The 21,227-nt window shown below is 41.2% G+C and overlaps 3 protein-coding genes across 3 annotated transcripts in view; 2 read left to right on the forward strand and 1 right to left on the reverse strand.

The window, feature by feature from the left end:
* The window catches only part of LOC117068359 (POTE ankyrin domain family member H-like), a 28,118-nt gene extending 19,541 nt beyond the window's left edge, over nt 1-8,577 (reverse strand). Inside the window, 4 exon segments of the mRNA XM_033185425.1 lie at nt 752-925; nt 1,085-1,199; nt 7,558-8,035; nt 8,038-8,577. Of these exon segments, the coding sequence (XP_033041316.1) occupies nt 752-925; nt 1,085-1,199; nt 7,558-8,035; nt 8,038-8,143 (873 nt within the window). The 5' untranslated portion in view covers nt 8,144-8,577.
* Nucleotides 8,578-11,046: 2,469 nt separating this feature from the next.
* Nucleotides 11,047-14,485, forward strand: LOC117068214. The gene is made up of 2 exons (XM_033185308.1): nt 11,047-11,421; nt 11,856-14,485. The coding sequence occupies exons 1-2, from the start codon at nt 11,086-11,088 to the stop codon at nt 11,919-11,921; spliced, it is 402 nt and encodes a 133-aa protein (XP_033041199.1). The 5' UTR covers nt 11,047-11,085; the 3' UTR covers nt 11,922-14,485.
* Nucleotides 11,948-12,538, forward strand: LOC117068215 (cyclin-dependent kinase 2-associated protein 2-like). The gene has a single exon (XM_033185310.1). The coding sequence runs from the start codon at nt 12,058-12,060 to the stop codon at nt 12,385-12,387; it is 330 nt and encodes a 109-aa protein (XP_033041201.1). The 5' UTR covers nt 11,948-12,057; the 3' UTR covers nt 12,388-12,538.
* Nucleotides 14,486-21,227: the final 6,742 nt, after the last annotated feature.

Here is a 21,227-nt window from a genome sequence, read left to right on the forward strand (position 1 = left end):
TCTCTAGGCATTTTACAACCCATTAACTCCCTCTCCCAAACTGAAAACTGTCATTCTCTAAAATTTAAAAGAACCTTGTCTCACCATACAAAGGAAACAAATGAATGAAGAACACCAACCACACACACACACACACACACGCACGCAGAGACATACACATGCACAAAACCTCTTCACAGTCCTTTCCCTCCATTATCTAATTTCCCAATTGGCCTTGATATTTCTGATTGCTGTCTTTTTCCCTTTCCACTTCTGCCTCATAAGCAATCAGAAATATCTTAAGCCTTGCCACTGAGAGATACATCACCTCATATCTATTACTGTTGTGTTTTGTTTTTTTTTTTTGGAACTTGCCAAAGTAGCAGGATTACCATTCACTGAAACATGTTTAAGTTTTCTTGGAGTGTTAATGTGAAACCTGTCTCCAGGGCAAATTGTGTCATTTTACATTCATTAGGGGGAAAAAAGAAAACCTGGCAGGGAAAAATTGAAAAAAAAAGTATTACCTTTTGCAAATCCAGTGTTTTTAAAAAAATATTAACCGGAAGTGCATTTAAAAAGAACTGTAACCTCTAATGCTTCTTTAAAAGTAACAATATTTAAAATAAAGTCTTAGATAATTAAGTCATTTCAAAATATTTTCATTCAGGTTATGCTTGAGCTTCCAAATATGGAAAACTGGCCCTTACCCAGGTCAATGTTAAAATGAATGCATTTCAGTATTTTGAAGATAAAATTGGTAGATCCATACCTTGTTTTTTGATTCAATATCAGCACCATATAAGAGCAGTGCTTTCGCCAGTAATTTATCTTCATTGTAGATAGCATAGTGTAGAGCAGTATTTCCATACGCATCTGGAATATTTGGATCAGTGCCATGTTCTAGCAACATTAATGCACATTCATCTTCTTGGCATTGTACAGCCTGTCAGTATTAGACCAAAAATAAATTATACATCCTGGGAATTAAAAACAACATTCCACAGCTTTCACCAACTAGTTCCATGTAAATGAGAAACCTCATTTTTATGCTATGTATTGAAATCAAAGCCATCTCACGCTGATATAGTTGACTACTGCATACCTTGATCAGAGCTGTCCTCTTTTTGTCGTCAAGGACATTAAGTTGACATCGTCTGTCCAGCAGGAGTTTTACTATTTCTGAATTCCCATTGGCAGAGGCCAGATGTAGAGCAGTCCTATGAGAGTGAGAAGACTTTTTAGGAAATTGTAGTGCACTATCTACAGCTACATCAATGATTCATGCAATTGCAAACACTGAATAGCCTGCTATTACTCTGCCTTCAAAACAAACTTAATTTCCCTTTGAAGAAAGCACAGTACTTATTACCTCATGACTCACTGTATGAATGAAAGAGCAGCCTATTTGAATAGGAAGAGCAGAGCCCTTGGATGGCATTCAACGTGGGCTGGAATCCTCCTTGAAGCTCTGATGCTTCCCAGCTGTTGCTTACCCTTTTTGGGTCTCAATTTCCTCATCAATAAAATGGGAATGAAAAGAGCCGATTTCTCAGAAGAAACCACAGTAATGCTTAAATAAGACTCTACATGAAAGATATAGAATAGTTCCTAACACAAATAACAGCTCAGGAATTGTAAGATATTATAATTTTTACTAATACCACTAAATACAATATTTTAATTCAGTGAGATGATACAATTCTACCTAGACTTTCAGGTATATTTTAAAGATTACAGGTAACGATGTATTTTAGTGATTCTAAGATGATCATTGTCTCTATGTTTTACCATTTCTCACACTGAAATACCACTTATCATTCATGATTTACTATAACTATGATTGGCAGCATTTAAACAATTCTCTTATGGAGACATACAATAATGGGGCGTCACACGATCCCTGGTGCCTTACATTAAGTAGAATATGTGACAGTACAACAGGTCTGGGGGTGCCAGTCAGATGACCAGCATCTAGATACATTTTAGTTCTTAAAAGACCTATGGAATAAGAGGGCTGGGGTGAAAACACAAACAAATTTCTAAAATAATCTATTTCTTACTTTCGTTTCCAAAAACTTTAAGCCAAAGAAAACTTGAAATTCAAATGAATGGCATGGGCTCATTTTTATCAATACTTAGATTTATACAATGTATGTACATCAGATATCTCCAATCATTCATATTAGGATTTAAGACTGTTGTAATTCTTCTCCTTTTAAAATGGATTTATGGTGAAACCCCATCTCTACTAAAAAATACAAAAAACTAGCCGGGCGACGTGGCAGCGCCTGTAGTCCCAGCTGCTCGGGAGGCTGAGGCAGGAGAATGGCGTGAACCCGGGAGGCGGAGCTTGCAGTGAGCTGAGATCGGCCACTGCACTCCAGCCTGGGCGACAGAGCGAGACTCCGCCTCAAAAAAAAAAAATAAAAAAATAAAAAAATAAAATGGATTTATGGTACCACAACAGAGATATAGACCAATGGAACAGAACAGAGTCCTCAGAAATAATACCACACATCTACAGCCATCTGATCTTTGACAAACCTGAGAGAAACAAGAAATGGGGAAAGGATTCCCTATTTAATAAATGGTGCTGGGAAAATTGGCTAGCCATAAGTAGAAAGCTGAAACTGGATCCTTTCCTTACCCCTTATACGAAAATTAATTCAAGATGGATTAGAGACTTAAATGTTAGACCTAATACCATAAAAACCCTAGAAGAAAATCTAGGTAGTACCATTCAGGACATAGGCATGGGCAAGGACTTCATGTCTAAAACACCAAAAGCAACGGCAGCAAAAGCCAAAATTGACAAATGGGATCTCATTAAACTAAAGAGCTTTTGCACAGCAAAAGAAACTACCATCAGAGTGAACAGGCAACCTACAGAATGGGAGAAAATTTTTGCAATCTACTCATCTGACAAAGGGCTAATATCCAGAATCTACAAAGAACTCAAACAAATATACAAGAGGAAAAAAAAACAACCCCATCAAAAAGTGGGCAAAGGATATGAACAGACATTTCTCAAAAGAAGACATCCATACAGCCAACAGACACATGAAAAAATGCTCATCATTACTCGCCACCAGAGAAATGCAAATCAAAACCACAATGAGATACCATCTCACACCAGTCAGAATGGCAATCATTAAGAAGTCAGGAAACAACAGGTGTTGGAGAGGATGTGGAGAAATAGGAACACTTTTACACTGTTGGTGGGATTGTAAACTAGTTCAACCATTATGGAAAACAGTATGGCGATTCCTCAAGGATCTAGAACTAGATGTACCATATGACCCAGCCATCCCAATACTGGGTATATACCCAAAGGATTATAAATTATTCTACTACAAAGACACATGCACACGTATGTTTATTGCGGCACTATTCAGAATAGCAAAGACTTGGAATCAACCCAAATGTCCATCTGTGACAGACTGGATTAAGAAAATGTGGCACATATACACCATGGAATACTATGCAGCCATCAAAAAGGATGAGTTTGCGTCCTTTGTAGGGACATGGATGCAGCTGGAAACCATCATTCTTAGCAAACTATCACAAGAACAGAAAACCAAACACCGCATGTTCTCACTCATAGGTGGGAACTGAACAATGAGATCACTTGGACTGGGGAAGGGGAACATCACACACTGGGGCCTATCATGGGGAGGGGGGAGGAGGGAGGGATTGCATTGGGGAGTTATACATGATATAAATGATGAATTGATGGGTGCTGACGAGTTGATGGGTGCAGCACACCAACATGGCATAAGTATGCATATGTAACAAACCTGCACGTTATGCACATGTACCCTAGAACTTAAAGTATAATAATAAAAAAATAAAAAATAAAAAATAAAATGGATTTATGAAACTATTCGTGGAGCTTTTTTTCTTCAACGTTTACTTTCAGGGGCACAGGTGCAGGATGTGCAGGTTTGCTGCATAGGTAAAAATGTGTCAAGGGGGTTGGTTGTACAAATTATTTCATTACCCAGGTGTTAAGCCCAGTACCCATTAGTTCTGTTTCCTGCTGCTTCCCCTCCTCCCACCCCCCACCCTCTGATAGGCCCCAGTGTGTGTCGCTTCCCGCTCGGTGTCTGTGCGCTCTCATCATTTAGCTCCCACCTATAAGTGAGACCGTGCGGTACTTGGGTTTCTGTTCCTGTATTCGTTTGCTAAGGATAATGGCCTTCAACACCATCCATGTCCCTGCAAAGGACATGCTCTCATTCCTTCTTTTATGACTGCATAGTATTCCATGCTGTTTGGGTACCACATTTTAGTTCTTAAAAGTACTAAAACAGTCTTTACCCAAGACTTATACATTTTCAGAAGGGTAGTTGAGGGTTATCTTTTACTATTGTCTACCTTCAGAAATGCTTTTGTTTGAAAGGAGGGAGGAAAAGTTTCAATTCAGATTACCTCCTAATGCCCCAATTTTAAATCTCTCAACTTGCTCAGGCCCAGCAGGTAAATATGAAGTTTTCAAAGATGGAAGGGTCCTAAGAGATGGTAGAATATGCCTTCCACATAATATGTTTGATGACTAAACGGATTGAAAGAATGCCTAAACACAGCTTGGGAGTTCAATATTTTTAAAGAATACTCCTGTTGAGTAGAGCAATACGTTTACAATAGTAATGATCATTTATATTTGCTATTTTAGTTTTCATAAATATATAACTAAACTAAGATAATTAATTCATACCTTTTACACATGTTTATATATAATGAAAAGATAATTTTATAATAAAATGTATATACAATAAAATCTACAGGAACAGGTAAACAGAAACCCTCTACTTCTCAAGAGGGTAAAAGTTCACAGAAGATAGCTATCCACAGGAATAAAAATAAATAATAAAATGTGAGAAATTATTTGTATCTATGCAAGTAGTATATTCCTTCTCTTTCCAAGGATTATTTCATTACTAGTGAAACTTAACTAAAACTTTTCAGCTATTCATTGCAGAAATCACAGATAAGAGAAAGGGAAAAACTTCACTTACAAATCCCCAGAAATAAGTTTATGTTTTCTACATATTTTCAGGTAACACAAGAGCAGATTCTGTTTGTGTAGGTGTATAACAAACTGATTTTTTCCTCACTTGATTTAGCAAAGTACATCTTTGCATGTCAACATATCTCTGTATCTACTGACACCTTCAATGGTTACATATTATTCCATCCTATGGATGCACTGAAATTTCTGCATAAAATCTTTATGTGAGCACTTCTTAATACACTGCTATTTTAAGCAATACTAAGAAAAACATGTGTGTCTATTTCATACAGATATTTCAGTATAATAGAGTTGACAGGTAAAAGGCATACACATTTTTAACATGTGGTTCTTATCATCAAAGTGTGTTAGAAAAGTTGCAGCAGCTTAAACTTTTAGCAACTACATAAGTACAACTGTTCTTCACCCTCACAAACTTTGTGGATAGAAGACAGTATTTCATTCCTTTATTTATTTATTTTTATATTTATTTATTTAGTTAGTTATTTTTTTTTTTTTTGAGATGGAGTCTCACTCCCTCACCCAGGCTGGAGTGTAGTGGTGCAATCTCAGCTCACTGCAACCTCCGCCTCCCTGGTCCAAGCAATTCTCCTGCCTCAGCCTCCTGAGTAGCTGGGATTACAGGTGCATGCCACCATGCCTGGCTAATTTTTTGTATTTTTTAGTAGAGACGGGGTTTCACCATGCTGGCCAGGCTAGTCTCAAATTCCTGACCTCGTAATCCACCTGCCTTGGCCTCCCAAAGTGCTGGGATTACAGGCGTGAGCCACCGCGGCCGGCCTTTCATTCCTCTTCTACTTTAAATAGAAAACAGTATTTCATTCCTCTTCTAACTTAAATTCCTTCTCTTACCAGGAACACTACATTTTCCTATGTGCACAGGTCACTGGTAGATATGCACAAAAGTACCTTGCCCAATCTTAAATTGAGCTTATTTTATTATATCTGCATCTATATGCTTGGTTCAGTGGCTCAGGCTTGTAATCTCAGCACTTTGGGAGGCTGAGGCGGGTGGATCACAAGGATAGGAGTTCAAGACCAGCCTGGCCAAGATGGTGAAATCCTGTCTCTATTGAAAATAAAAAAATTGCCGGGCGCGGTGGCTCAAGCCTGTAATCCCAGCACTTTGGGAGGCCGAGACGGGCGGATCACGAGGTCAGGAGATCGAGACCATCCTGGCTAACACGGTGAAACCCCATCTCTTAAAAAAATCCAAAAAAAACTAGCCGGGCGAGGCGGCGGGCGCCTGTAGTCCCAGCTACTCGGGAGGCTGAGGCAGGAGAATAGCGTGAACCCGGGAGGCGGAGCTTGCAGTGAGCTGAGATCTGGCCACTGCACTCCAGCCTGGGCGACAGAGCAAGACTCCGTCTCAAAAAAAAAAAAAAAAAAAGAAAATAAAAAAATTCGCCGGATGTGGTGGGGGGCACCTGTAATCCTAGCTACTCAATAGGCTGAGGCAGAGAATCGCTCGAACCCGGGAGGCAGAGGTTGTAGTGAGCTGATATTGCGCCACTGCACTCCAGCCTGGGCAACAGAGTGAGATTCTGTCCCAGAAAAATAAATAAATAAATAAATAGTTGCATATATAAATAGGCTTTTGTGTTTTCTTCTGGTACTTTTCTCCTTTTGTATATTTAAAATTTTTAATCTATACTCCAGGAACTTACTTTTGTGACATAAAAATCTAGCTAGTTTTCTCCAAACAGCATGCATTTCATTTATTAATGATTAATCTTGCTGTATCAATATGAAACATCACCATTATCAAATGCTAAATTCTTACATATATTTGGGTATTTCTGGATTTCCTATTCTGTTCTATTCATTGATTTTTTTCAGCTGTTAGTAAACAATTTATGGAAATAGCACATTCACATTTTGATATGTGGAACAGCAAGTGTGTCTCCATTCCGTTACAAAAAATTAATTTATTACAGCAATAAAATACAGGATGTGCAGTGTAAAAATGCTAAAACTTTGCTATTTTTATTTGGCTGACGTAAAAGTGATAAACACAGAAAAAGCTCACATCTTAAGAAAAACGAATCTTCCTATTCAAGGACACAAACCATCTTCCCATTTCAGTTTCCTTGTAAGGTTCCTCAGTAAACAACATATATACATAGACTACATCGATATAAAACCCATATTGGATTTTATTTGAAAAATATTTAGCCCAGAAGTTGATATATTATGGGACTTAATTCTCAATATACACCTTTCTATAAAGTATAGAACATTGTTTTAAAATGTGTACATTAAAAATAATCTGCTGCATCGACTTAATTTTGCGAGTTAAGTCACTTTAAAACAGTCTATTAGTGTTCTATTAGGGAAATTATAATTGGATAGGAAATCAGCTAAAGTTTTGTTTCTGTGTTGCTGTTCATAAAGGGCCTGTGCCCTGACCTCTCTGAGGTTTCCACACCCAGGGTGGTGTGGGGCCTGCGGAGGAAGAGAAAGCCAGGACACCGACCCCGCCAGGAGGGTATGTCCCCATCATACCCCCACGTCCCGTCTCCTCCCAACCCAGGCCCGGTTACCTCTTTTGCTTGTCCGTCTTGTTCACGTCAGTGTCCCTGAGCATGACGATGAGATCCTTTCTGGGGGCTTTACCCCACCAGGCAGCTCTGTGGAGCTTGTCCAGATCTTCTCCACGGACGTGGTACCTGGGCTCCATGAAGGCGCTGTCGTCGTAGTCTTCCCAAGCTTCCACGTTGCTCTCCCCGCGCCCCCTGTGCGACTTCATAGCGGAGTCGTCCTGGTCTCCAGAAGGGCCTACGTTGCTCTCGCCATGCCCCCTGCAGCAGGGGAAGCAGTGGCAGCACCACTTGGCCATCTTGCTCCTAAGTGTCTTCATAGCAGAGTCATCCTGGTCTCCAGAAGCACCCACATTGCTCTTGCTGCTCCCCCTGCAGCAGGGGAAGCAGTGGCAGCACCACTTGGCCATCTTGCTCCTAAGTGTCTTCATAGCAGAGTCATCCTGGTCTCCAGAAGCACCCACGTTGCTCTTGCCGCTCTCCTGCAGCAGGGGAAGCAGTGGTGGCACCACTTGCCCATCCTGCTCCAGAGACCAAATGGCTTTTTCACAGCGGAGGCAGCGGGTATTGAAGAAACCTCAGCCACCATCTGCTTTGAACAGCCAGGGGAGGCCGGTAGTAGCGAGCAGATCGCGTCTACCAACCAGTTTCACCAACTAGCAGGAAACTCCGGGTTTCCGATCTGTTTGAAAAGAAAGGTCAATCCCAGCCAAAACCTGCCAACCCCAGCAGGGGAGCCCGGCCCACCCCACCCGGGGAAAGCCCACGCCCACCCGGGGTGACCCCACGCTCACCCCAGGAAGGGCCAACCCTCGCCCCCCACCGCCCAAAGGAAACACCCAACCGAGCCAAGGGAATGCCAAACCCAGCAGAGGAAAGGTCAAGCCCAGCAAAGGAACGCGAGGGAGGAAACACCAATCCAAGCGAGAAACACCAGGCAAAGCGACTAACGCCCAGCCAAGCGAGGAACGCCAAGCGGAGCCAGGAACGCGGAGCCAAGCCTAGCCATTACAGGCAAGCCAAGCCGTTATGCGCGTGCGCGTGCGCGTGCGGTGTGCGCGCCTCAGTCGGCGTCATTGCACGAGGCACAGACAGTAGCCAATGTGTGCAACCCGCGCACAAGTCTTGGTGCCACGAATATCGGTGATAGCCTTGCGTACCCGGCAAACTTCGTGGGAACTGGCCGAGCTTTCAGGCTATGGAGGAGAGGCCTCTGGTTGGAAAAAGCCTCTTGAAGCAGGCCCGGGGCTAGAGCGCCTGGAACTGGAGGATGCTGACAGGCTCCTCTGAGGAAAGCCCACAAGACACTCGTGGCGGTGCTGTTGCGGGTGGCCATGGCTGCCGCTCAGAGCTCCGGCTTCTTTCTTATATTTGTTTTGGTTTTATTTTGCTACTATTTTCTACTTTCTTGATGTGATAGCTGAAATTTTTATTTGAGAAATTTCTACTTTTCCGTCATACACATTTATTGAAATACATTTTCCTGCCAGCACTGGCTTTACCTGTGTTGAATCAAGTGTGATATGTCGTATTTTTATTCAGTTTAATATATTTAATTGTTTCCCTTGAGACGTTTCTCTTAGGAGTGTGCTTGCTGTTTAGCTCTATTCACAATAGCAAAGACATGGAATCAATCCAAATGTCCATCAGTGATAGACTGGATGAAGAAAATGAGGTACACATACAACATGGAATACTATGCAGCCATAAAAAAGAATGAGATCATGTCCTTTGCAGGGACATGGGTGGAACGGGAAGCCATTATCCTCAGGAAACTAATGCAGAAACAGAAAGCGAAACACCTAATGTTCTCACTTATAAGTAGGACCTGAACAATGAGAACACATGGACACAGGGAAGGAAACAACACACAATGGGGCCCCTGGCTGAGGGAGGGAGAGGGAGAGCATCAGGAAAAATAGTTAATGCATGCTGGGTTTAATGCTGAGGCGATGGGTTCATAGGTACAGCAAACCACCATGGCACAAATTTACCTATGTAACAAACCTGCACATCCTGCACATGTACCCCAGAACTTAAAATAAAATAAATAAAAATGTAAAAAAGAAAAAAACCAAGAAAACTAAAATGTGTGCTGTTTATCTTTCAAGTATTTAAGATTTTGCTATTATCTTTTTAATTTTTAATTGGATGCCATTTTGGCTGGAGGATACATTCTACATGATTTCAGTTCTTTTAAAACTCTAATGTTTGTTAAAATCCAGGATACAGACCAGCTTGGTTTATGTTCTCTGGGTACCCAAATGTTCTACTGTATTCTGATGCTAGGGGGTGGAGGAGCAGGATTTTGTTTTCTTTTGTTTTGTTTTTGTTTTGTTTAGTTTTGTTTGAGGCAGCGTCTTGCTCATTTTGCCTAGGGTGGAATGCAATGGCCTGATCTCAGCTCACTGTAACCTTCGTCTCCCGGATTCAAGCGATTCTCCTGCCTCAACCTCCCAAGTAGCTGGGATTACAGGCACCCACCACCACACCCGGCTAATTCTAGTATTTTTAGTAGAGGCAGGGTTTTGCCATATTGGCCAGGCTGGTCTCCAACTCCTGACCTCAGGTGATCCACCCCCCTGGCCTCCCAAGGTGGTGGGATTACAGGCGTGAGCCTCCACACCACCCAAGGGTGGAGTACTTTATAAATGCCAGTGAGCTGCAGCTGCCAACATCAGTAGCTGCGCACGCTGCTAGCAGCTGGGACAGAGGGCAGCCAGAGCGGAGACCCAGGCTCCGTGCCACCTGCATGTGCGGCACACACCTGGGCGCTGTCCTCCCGCGGCCTACACCAGTGGGCACAGCAAAGCTGGGACTCATGTTTGAAGGAAGGAAAAAAATCGAACGAGTAATCCAGCACTGTTCTTTCCAGATCATCCCGCTGGCCCTCTTGTTTCCCACGTTTTTGAAAACTTGCCACTCTGACCTCAGATCCCTAAATCGGCAGCCACTGAGACCTGGCTCTCAGAAGCCAAAGCCCTGGCACTTTCCAGGCTGAGCAGGACGAGGTTAAGGCAGGCTGGAGGCTGGTCCAGGACAGCTGAGGGCTGGCCGTGGGGGGTCGTGGAGAGGCCACCACTGGGGCCGCTACACTTGACGTGGGATTTGGGCCATTGGGTAGAAGGCGTGGAGATGGGGCGCTGCCAGCGGAGCCAGGAAGGAAAGAGAACACTCTCCAAATTGTCTTCCAGGGTTTCCGTGAGCATTTTATTAACTCAGAATCTGCCAGGAATAATACTAGGGAGTTACCTTTCCCTGAAGATGGCTCTTGTCAGAGTAGTGAGATAGGCGGGGGGGTAAGAGGAATGGGAGGCTCAGTTTGTAAATATTAAGATCAGCAATGGTGTGCCGCTGGCAGGAGCAGAGGGAGCCTGGAGATTTGGGTGCTGCAGTCATGTTAGCATCCCGTTTCCTGGGCGCCGGTCTGACATCCTGCAGGTGGTCATTTCACTCATGGCGGCTTTGTCTCTCTTCTGTCACCCCAGACTCAGCTTCACACTCCAGGGCTGCACACCACCAGCCACCGTCATGTTAACCCCTTCCCAGGTCAATGTGTCCCTCACCTGGAGCCCAATCTGCTGGACAGCCCGGGACCGTCCATTTTCGGGGTGGCGGGCAGCCTGGTGGCCATCGTGCCGCTGTGCAAGTCGCGCAAGGAGCAGAAGGAGACCGCCTTCTACACACTGGTATGCGGCTGGCCGCCACCGACCTGTTGTTCACTTTGCTGGTGAGCCAGGTGACCATCGCCACGTACATGAAGGGCGGGTAACCTGGGGCCAGCCCCTATGCGAGCACAGCATCTTCATCCTGCTCTTCTTCAGCCAGCCCGGCCTCAGCATCATCTGCACCCTGATACCTATACAGGTAATTTGTGTTCCACATTCTCAGAGGAGTTTCACAAGCTTTATGTTTTATCTGGGTTATAAACAGAGTCCTCAAATGCATAAAAAAGAAATCATACCAGGATTGAATTTCAGCAGGAATAAGTTTATTTTACCTATTCAAAATTAAAATACTTTTGTTTTGTTTGAAAATGTGTTTTTGTTAAAGATACGTTTTTGAAAAAAATTTAGGTAAACTTTAATAATGTCCCCTTTTCTGTCCCAATAAGTAATTTCATAGTTTATTTAAATTTTTGAACAAATATGTGGCATAGATTTTTTTTTTAAAATTGCATATTTTAACTCAATATATCCAAAATACTGTGTCAACATGTAATCAATATAAAAATTACTAGCGATAGTTTGCATTTTTTTCATATGAAATCTTTGAAATCCATTGTGTATTTTACATTTTAGTACGTCTCAACTAACTCAAATGTGAAATCTTCATCGAGAATATCTGAACTGTATTTAGATGAATAAAAATTGCAGTTAAAAAGTTCAACATAGATTTAGTAGGGGGCGTGCAGCCAGCTTGCAAATCAGATCTCGGCTGAGGGGCCAGGCAGCCAACCCCCGAGGAGCGGCCTGCTGGCGTCCCCAGCGCCAGGAGTTGAGGATGTCCTACAAACCCATCACGCCTGCCCCCAGCAGCACCCCCGGCTCCAGCACCCCTGGGCCGGGCACCCCGGTCCCTACAGGAAGCGTCCCGTCGCTTTCGGGCTCAGTGCCAGGAGCCGCTGCCCCTTTCAGACAGCTGTTTAACGACTTTGGACCGCCTTCCATCGGCTGTGTGCAGGCCATGAAACCACCTGGAGCCCAGGGCTCCCAAAGCACCCACCCGGAACTGCTGTGGGTCACAGGGGAGATGGGCAAAGGGATCCGGACCACCTATGCTGGCAGCACGAGCACCACGGAGCACCTGAAGAGAGGGATCATCCATCCCTAGTCAGAGTGCCTGGCAGAGACAGGGCGGTACCCACACACTTAACAGGAAGCTCCTAAGCCTCTGTGTCTGGACTTTTCCCGGCCACTCCAGAGCACCTGCTTCTCCCTGGCCCTCATCCCTAGTTGCACTAACCATCCTGGGCTTCCTGACCTGTGTCCCTTGATGGTGCTCTCAGGAGCCAAGGGGCGGCTCTCACTCCAGGTGGCAGCACTAAGGATCCTCCTTTCCCCCCACCCCACTCCGCCAATGCGACAAGAGTTAGCAGCAAGGTCCCCGTGAGTCCCACCCATGACCTGCCGATAGTGTTGCCCACTGGAACTTTCTGCGGCCCCCACCACTCAGCCCTTCCCAGCACTTCTCCCACGTGCCCCGAGCCTTCTTCTCCCTCAGCATGGGCTCAGGCCTCAGACCTGACACTTCCCTGCCTTGTGTCTTTTGCTAAATATGACCTTTCTATATTAATAAAAGATGATTTGGAGTTGTGCTCTCTAAAAAAAGTTTAATATAAAAGAGAAATAAAAGGAAATTTAGCAAAGGAATATATCGATGAATATTTAAGTACTCAGAGATGACATTACTACCAGACATAATGAGATCATCAGATATTTCATTTACTTATGATTAATATGTTTGCATTTATATTTTTATTTTATTTATGTATTTATTTTTATTATACTTTAAGTTCTAGGGTACATGTGCCCAACGTGCAGGTTTGTTACATATGTTTACATGTGCCCTGTTGGTTTGCTACACCCATTAACTCATCATTTACATTAAGTATTTCTCCCACAGCTATCCCTCCCCCCCCCCCCCCCACCTCATGACAGGCTACGGTGTGTCATGTTCCCTGCCCTGTGTCCAAGTGTTCTCATTGTTTAATTCCCACCTATGAGTGAGAACATGCTGTGTTTGGTTTTCTGACCTTGTGATAGTTTAAACAAACTAGGAAGTTCAGAGTCACTTTATAAGAGAAATAATGAAAAATAAAGTATTACTGACATTGGTAACAGAATAAAAATTAGAGTTAGACAAAGTATTAACAAGCAAGCTTATTTATTTATGAGATGGGAAAATATTAAAAAGGATTAAATCATGTCTTGTCAACATGAAGAAAAAGTGTATTATACATAATTCCTTTGTTAACTTATTATTGTGTTTCCTTGTATAATTTTCACTTGGTTTTGTTGATTTTACTACTTGCTTCATTCTTTCAAAAACTACGTCTTCATCGACCATTTCAACTTTTGCTATGTGGGCAGAATTATAAAACCCAATTTCAAAATTTCAACTGAACATTGTCACCACTTTTCTTTGGGCTTTTAATTTTAAAAAAACCTAAGTAGTTGTGTGTGTGTGTGTGTATGTGTATTTTAGCATTATTATGAATCTAATAACAATAAAATCAAACAAAAGCAAATGGATAAGCAATATGTTGGACTAGCATCTCAAGTATGAAAATGGCACTGCAAACAGTGATATGGTTTTTTTCAAAATGGTAAACTTTTTAAAGTATAATCTTATTTTAACCTAAAATATTACTATCAGAAAATGCAGTGTATATTAAAATGTTCTGAAATGTTTTTATTCACATTTATTAAATGGTTGTACTCACTCAGATATCTACAAATTGGTTTTTCACTTATGTAATTGTCTTATAGAATGTTTAAAAGTCATGCAGAATGTGAGATAATATTCTATTGAATAGGATAATTTTATCATTGCAAGACATCAAACATCCCTGTTTCCTGCCAAATAAATGTACAATAGCAATAAATGTAAAGATGTGCTTTTTAGAAAAGGCACATTTTAGAGTTATAAAACAAGGACTTTAAAACTTGAATTGTTACAGTGAATATGTCTTAATATAGGCTACAGTCACTTTAGATAAAAATTACCTCACATCTATTTTCAGTATCATCTAAAGGTGTTTATGTAATAGCAAAGTTTTTTTTTTTTTTTGCCTAGAGGCAGGTATTTTCCCACATGGCTATTTATGGTATGAAACTATATTTAAACGCATGTATACATGTAAAAGCTGCCACTGTGGCTGTAAACTATTAAAAGTTATCAAGATTAAAAGTAAACAAGTACAAATATTTCTGATTTTCTATGAAATGTCTTTACTCCAGTCCAAATTTAGACATTTAAAATGCTTGAAATTAATAAAACCAAGTGTTTCACATATTTAAGTTTAAATGGCCTTTGTCCTAGTTTTATTACTGAAGCAGTAGACTGCAGTTTTTTCGCTCTCATACAACCTCAAAACATGGACAGAAAACTTTGATAAAACTTGTAGGGCATTATCTGATGAAACACATTAAACACTAAAGGAGAAACAAACTTCATTGTTTATAAAAGACGTATAAGAAGGAACCCTGCATACATATATTTATCAGTTTTGTATTTTCAAGAAATATTTGCCTTAAACTGAGCTTCATAAGAGTATGTGTTCTCCCACAAAGCCAAGGAAAGTAAGTTTGACACAAGGATCTGGAAGTCTACGTGTGTGGTGTATTACATTGAATACGTTCCACAAGTAAGGCAGAAATGTATAGTAGAGTGTCCATTATAGAGGAGCACTCAGTACTTATTGAATGAAGTGCTTAAAAATTCTCATTGTTGACCTGGACAAAGAGCAGACTTGTTAAGTTTGCCGGTGAGAGATATTAAAAGTGGAGATTGAAGGAAAAATGATGTATAGAAGAGAGATTTTAATTTCAAAGTGACATAAATAATTTGAAGAAATCTAGGGAAGTGACTTGCTTAAATATCCATACAGTAAATATTTATTGTGTGCTTACTGTATGCACTGGGAATTAAGCAGTGAAAAAAATACAAAGGAAAACACCAACAACGTCTCTCCTATCATGGAGCTTACATTCTAGCAGCAAGAGAAAGACCATAAACAAATACTTATGTAGTATAACATGACTATGAATGGTATGGAGGAAAATATGAATAGTAAGGGGGATGTGGGGGCCTGGGGATTTATTTTGTGTAAAGATAGACAAGAAAGGCCTCATTACTAAGTAATTTTACTCAATCATTTGTTCAATTTATTTATTTGCTGATTCCATAATACTTATTTATGTATTTATGTGTTTTTAATTTATTTTTTATTTGTAGAATCAGAGTCTCACTCTGTCACCCAGGCTGGAGTGCAGTGGTGTGAACGTAGTTCACTGTAACCTTACTCCTGGGCTCAGGTGATCTTCCCATCTCAGCCTCCCAAGTAGCTAGATCTACAGGCACCTGCCACCATGCTTGACTAATTAAAAAAAACATTTTTTTAGAGATGGGGTTGTGGTATGTTGGCCAGGCATGTCTCAAACTCCTGGCTTGAAGCAATCCTCCTGCTTTGGCCTTTCGAAGCACTGGGATTATAGGCCTGGGCCAGTGTGCCTGGACCCATAATATTTACTTAGAGTATACGCTGTGATAGGCATTGGAAAGTGTCTGATAGTTCAGTAAAAAACTGCAATGATGTTTACAACTGGTAATTAAATTTGGCCACGATTCTTTTGACTGTCATAACACTGTTTTAAGAAAAAGTCTGTATTTCCAGTTTACTGGGTCTGTGAAACTCAAACTCAATGTTAAAAAGCTCTGATTTGTGTTTGAAATCACAATCCAGCTAAAAGCCAGAATGTGGAGCCTTTTTAAAATTTTAAGTGAATCCTAAGCAGTCTTGTATTTAAGACAGATAAGATTGTTATACACTATTATGTTTTTCTGTACTTAAAAGGGAGAAAACCACGAGGGCTGTTAATGTTTGAAAACAGAAGGCATCTATGAGGAAGCTTTATATTAGGAGAAAGTGTGATACGAAGATAAAATCTCGGGACCCCAAACTCACTATGACAAAGGAAAATTAAGCTTGGAACCTGAGTCATGCAAAAACTGCCAACCTTTTGTTCCCAAACAGATAGCTGTAATTTCACATGCTTACTTTAACTTGTGTAAAATGTAGATTTATTGAGAGTGAGGATGAATGCACAACTGACTCCTTCCTCCTTTTCTTTTTTGCCATATGTAACATACAGATTCCGTGAGAACTAATCAGAGCCTCGCAAGAATGTAGCGATTAGCTTCCTTGCCTAGTCTCTCTTTCTTTTCCTCCCCAGTTTTAATTTCCTGCCTGCTTAACATACAGATTCCGTGAGAACTAATCAGAGCCTCGCAAGAATGTAGCGATTAGCTTCCTTGCCTAGTCTCTCTTTCTTTTCCTCCCCAGTTTTAATTTCCTGCCTGCTTGCTCTTTCTCCTTTAAACATTTAAGTTCCCAAAACCCTCTTTAGAAAAAGCACAGGACACCGCCTACTTTTGACTTGTGCTTCTTTTTTCTGGCCATAAGGCAGTATTTTTATCTCTATTTAAAAATGTAGACACTGGGCTGGGCGCGGTGGCTCAAGCCTATAATCCCAGCACTTTGGGAGGCCGAGACGGGCGGATCACAAGGTCAGGAGATGGAGACCATCCTGGCTAACATGGTGAAACCCCGTCTCTACTAAAAAATACAAAAAAATAGCCGGGCGAGGTGGCGGGCGCCTGTAGTCCCAGCTACTCCGGAGGCTGAGGCAGGAGAATGGCGTGAATCCGGGAGGCGGAGCTTGCAGTGAGCTGAGATCCGGCCACTGCACTACAACCCCGGCGACAGAGCCAGACTCCGTCTCAAAAAAAAAAAAAAAAAAAGGCCGGGCGCGGTGGCTCAAGCCTGTAATCCCAGCACTTTGGGAGGCCGAGACGGGCGGATCACAAGGTCAGGAGATCAAGACCATCCTGGCTAGCATGGTGAAACCCCGTCTCTACTAAAAACACAAAAAACTAGCCAGGCGAGGTGGCGGGCGCCTGTAGTCCCAGCTACTCGGGAGGCTGAGGCAGGAGAATGGCGTGAACCCGGGAGGCGGAGCTTGCAGTGAGCCGAGATTGTGCCACTGCACTCCAGTCTGGGTGACAGAGCGAGACTCCGCCTCAAAAAAAAAAAAAAAAAAAAAATTGTAGACACTGAGCCAAAGAGGGGCTATGGTATTTGCCTGGGATCATAGGATTAGTAAATGTCTGAATTGTGATTTAAAGCCAGGCTCTGCGATTTCATAGCCCACCCACAGTTGCATGCCGCTCAAGTCTCCTGGCTCCAAGATCTCTGCAATGTACACAGCCCTACACTGCCTACGTCCTAAACTCTCCAACCTCCTATTTTCCCTTTGCAAGTATCCTCCACCTTGCAAAGCAAAATCTCTACATCACTTGAGATCTGCCTCATTCACTTTTTGGCTTACAAAAGGAAATTGGAAAAAACCACACTTCTTGCAGTGCACAAATGACTGTTTTTTTTTGTTTTGTTTTGTTTTGTTTTTGAGGCAGAGTCTCACTCTGTCGCCCAGGCTGGAGTGCAGTGGCCGGATCTCAGCTCACTGCAAGTCCCGCCTCCCGGGTTCACGCCATTCTCCTGCCTCAGCCTCCGGAGTAGCTGGGACTACAGGCGCGCGCCACCGCGCCCCGCTGATGTTTTGCATTTTTTAGTAGAGACGGGGTTTCACCGTGTTAGTCAGGATTGTCTCGATCTCCTGACCTCGTGATCCGCCCGTCTCGGCCTCCCAAAGTGCTGGGATTACAGGCTTGAGCCACCGCGCCCGGCCAAATGACTGTTTTATAGTAACTTTATTGCCTATGCAATCAATCATATAGTTGATATAATTGTAGCTTCAGATGATAAATGTAGATATAAAAAATCTTTCTGTAAAAGTGACTTTTCTTATTTCTCCTCTCTCCTTTTCTCCCCTACTGTGCTTCAAATTCTTTATTTTCATATTCACTTTGCTGCCTTCAAATAATTTCCAAACCTACTCTAAGCTGTTCTGATAGGACCACAGACTTTCACATCTGGTTGTGATATCACACGCTCACATTGTCTAACTACTTCATTTTACAGTTGAAGAAATTGAGACACAAAGTAAGGTGACGTGCCCAGTTCCAATCTAGTTATATAATTAAAAAGTGGCTAATATTTAATAAATAATATTAGTCAGGCACTGAGAAAGTAAGACACTGTTTTTATTTTTCTATTTTATTTATGTATTTTTTGGGACGGAGTTTCGCTCTGTCACCCAGGCTGGAGTGCAGTGGCGTGATCTCGGCTCACTGCAAGCTCTGCCTCCCGGGTTCACACCATTCTCCTGCCTCAGCCTCCTGAATAGCTGGGACTGCAGGCACCCGCCAAGCCCGGCTAATTTTTTACATTTTTAGTAGAGATGGGGTTTCACCGTGTTAACCAGGATGGTCTCGATCTCCTGACCTCGTGATCCGCCCACCTCGGCCTCCCAAAGTGATGGGATTATAGGCTTGAGCCACGGCGCCCAGCCGTAAGGCACTATTTTTATCTCTATATAAAGATGTAGAAACTGAGTCAAAGAGTGGATATGATATTTGCCTGGGATCATAGGATTAGTACACGTCTGAGATGGGATTTAAAGCCAGGCTCCCCGATTTCACAGCCCACCCACAATTGCATGTCGCTCAAGTCTTCCAGCTCCAAGTTCTCTGCAATTTACACAGCCCGACACTGCCTTCATCCTAAACTCTCCAACCTCCCATTTTTTTCAGCTCTAAACTTGGATTCCCTAAACACAGCAGTCAGGGACAGGTGGAAAATGGTTGTGAAAAGAACAGGCAGCAGCATTTTTGTTTAGCCTCTTTTTACACCTATTTTATTTTACAGATTAGGGTACTTTTCTCAATTATGCATACTTTTGCATTCTGTCAAAAATTTCTTTGAAGGCGGTTAAAGCTGTAGGCAATTTTCTTGCTTTGTTGTTCCAAAGGAACCTGCTGTGTCTTTTTTCATTCTATGCAAAAACAGGCATGCTAGGATTCACTCAATGCTCAAGTCATTGAGTAGCTACAAACTTTCTATTGTTTTCTCCATTGTTGTATTTTCAAAGTTTTAGAATCTGAGCAGCATGTAATTTGTCTATTCTTTATATTTTCCTTTAGAGAAAGAACACAGTGATACTTGCTTGTAGTGTTAGAGGAATAATCCGAGAGAGAGAAATTATTCTTCAAATATCCACCATGACTGATCACTAAGTAATACTGAAATCTACTTATAAAACAAAACAGAAAACCTCCAAATAACCAAATAAACAACAACAAAACTTAAAACCAAAAAAGTACTGGAAGTCTCAGAAGTACATAGCAGTTATTCTTGTTCCTTCAAATGAAAAGATACTTTATCATATCCTCTATGGAGAGAATTCTGACAGTATTTATCAAAGACCTTACATTTATTCACATCTCTTGCTCTACCAATTTCATATTTTAAAAGTACATACAAAAATGCATACTATAGCATTTTTTGTAAAGGGAAATAATCAGAAAGAGTCTAAGTGTTCAACAATAGGGCACTTGTTGAATTATGATACAATCACACAATAAGGTCTTTATAGAGCCATTAATATGATGTTATTGATGTTTATTTATTAATATGAAAAATCTTTTATAATTTTTGGTTAAGACCTTTAACAAATACAAAGTGTATGAAATAGTGTGCACAACAGTCCATAGTTTCATCAAGGAAATGACTTTTAAAACTACCCTGCAATCATCTCATTTTACACAAATGTCTTACCTGATTGCTATTCCTGCCACATTTTATGCCTTTGAACCTAATCTACTGACTTCTTTCTCATAATATTTTCTATGTACTGAAGGAGTGAAAATGGAATGAAAACAGATATAAGCCATGCCTGCTTTCCTGATGCTTGCCAATTACCAACTGATGCTGCTGTTAAAAAAATAAACAAACAAAATGAAAATGTGAAGACTGCTAGGAAGGAAAAACACAGGATGCTCTCTGTGTTTTTATATAATAGCAATCTTTGGAAGCCTAAAACTGTAAGACTAAGATTCACACAGGGCTTCGCAAAAGAAGACCCTTGCCTACCTAGAATAAAAGAAGTCTACTTTCGTAACATATTATTAGGCTTTGTCTTTTTTTTTAATTGGATTTGTAGATTCTTGGAAGTGAAGCTTCATCCATTTTTACTTTTTCTGAGCCTGGGGTGATTGTCTGTTTTCATCATCTGAACTCCTCTAGCACGATTTGTCAGCTAACTCATTTGGTTCATGGCAAATACCATATTTGTGTGTACGTATTACCTTTCTTCTCAACATCATGGGAAATTCCCTCAAAGCAAAGACAGTCACTTCTGATTCCTCACAGTATTTAATATAAAACCCGATAAACAATAGAGACTAAAGAACTGTTGTACAAAGAGCCTCAATTCAAGCCTAGTTACTACTGATATGTATTCTATATAAAAGCAAAGTAAATATACATTATAATCTTCAGGAAAACATGTATAATCACTCTGTGATCAAAGGCTTCCTAATTAACAAATGTTTATTCACTTACTATTTAATAACTCTAAGAGGATAAAAGTCAACTTCCAGGAAGCATGCTACGGAGCACAGAATGTGATCTTTGGAACCAGACACATCTACATTGAATTCTATCTTTTGAATATCGAGTTGGGTGACATAATGCATGGATTATAGTTAAGATGGGGGAAAATAGCAGGAAATCTAAAATGTTGTTCGGAGGATTTCATGAAAAAACATTGATGAGCAACATGATTCCTTTCTTTATATAACTTTTATTATAAAATTATATAAAGTTTACTGAATCTCATAACTTGTATTCTAGTCCAATTAGAAAAATTTTTCCACCCTTGCCTCATGTGTTCACTCAAAATTCATATGCTGAGTTCCTAACTCCCAGTACCTAAAATACAGTGGCAGTATTTGGAGACATGGTCTTTAAAGAGGTAATTAAGCTAAAA

Source organism: Trachypithecus francoisi, unplaced genomic scaffold, assembly GCF_009764315.1.
Source record: "Trachypithecus francoisi isolate TF-2019V2 unplaced genomic scaffold, Tfra_2.0 Lachesis_group21, whole genome shotgun sequence".
In the NCBI taxonomy this organism is placed as follows: domain Eukaryota; kingdom Metazoa; phylum Chordata; class Mammalia; order Primates; family Cercopithecidae; genus Trachypithecus; species Trachypithecus francoisi.

Excerpts from the sequence above, each read along its gene's own strand:
- LOC117068214 (XM_033185308.1), top strand. The coding sequence starts at position 11,086 with ATGTTAACCCCTTCCCAGGTCAATGTGTCCCTCACCTGGAGCCCAATC. Across the intron at positions 11,422-11,855 it reads GCACCCTGATACCTATACAG|TACGTCTCAACTAACTCAAA; the intron begins GTAATTTGTGTT and ends TTTACATTTTAG.
- LOC117068215 (XM_033185310.1), top strand. The coding sequence starts at position 12,058 with ATGTCCTACAAACCCATCACGCCTGCCCCCAGCAGCACCCCCGGCTCC.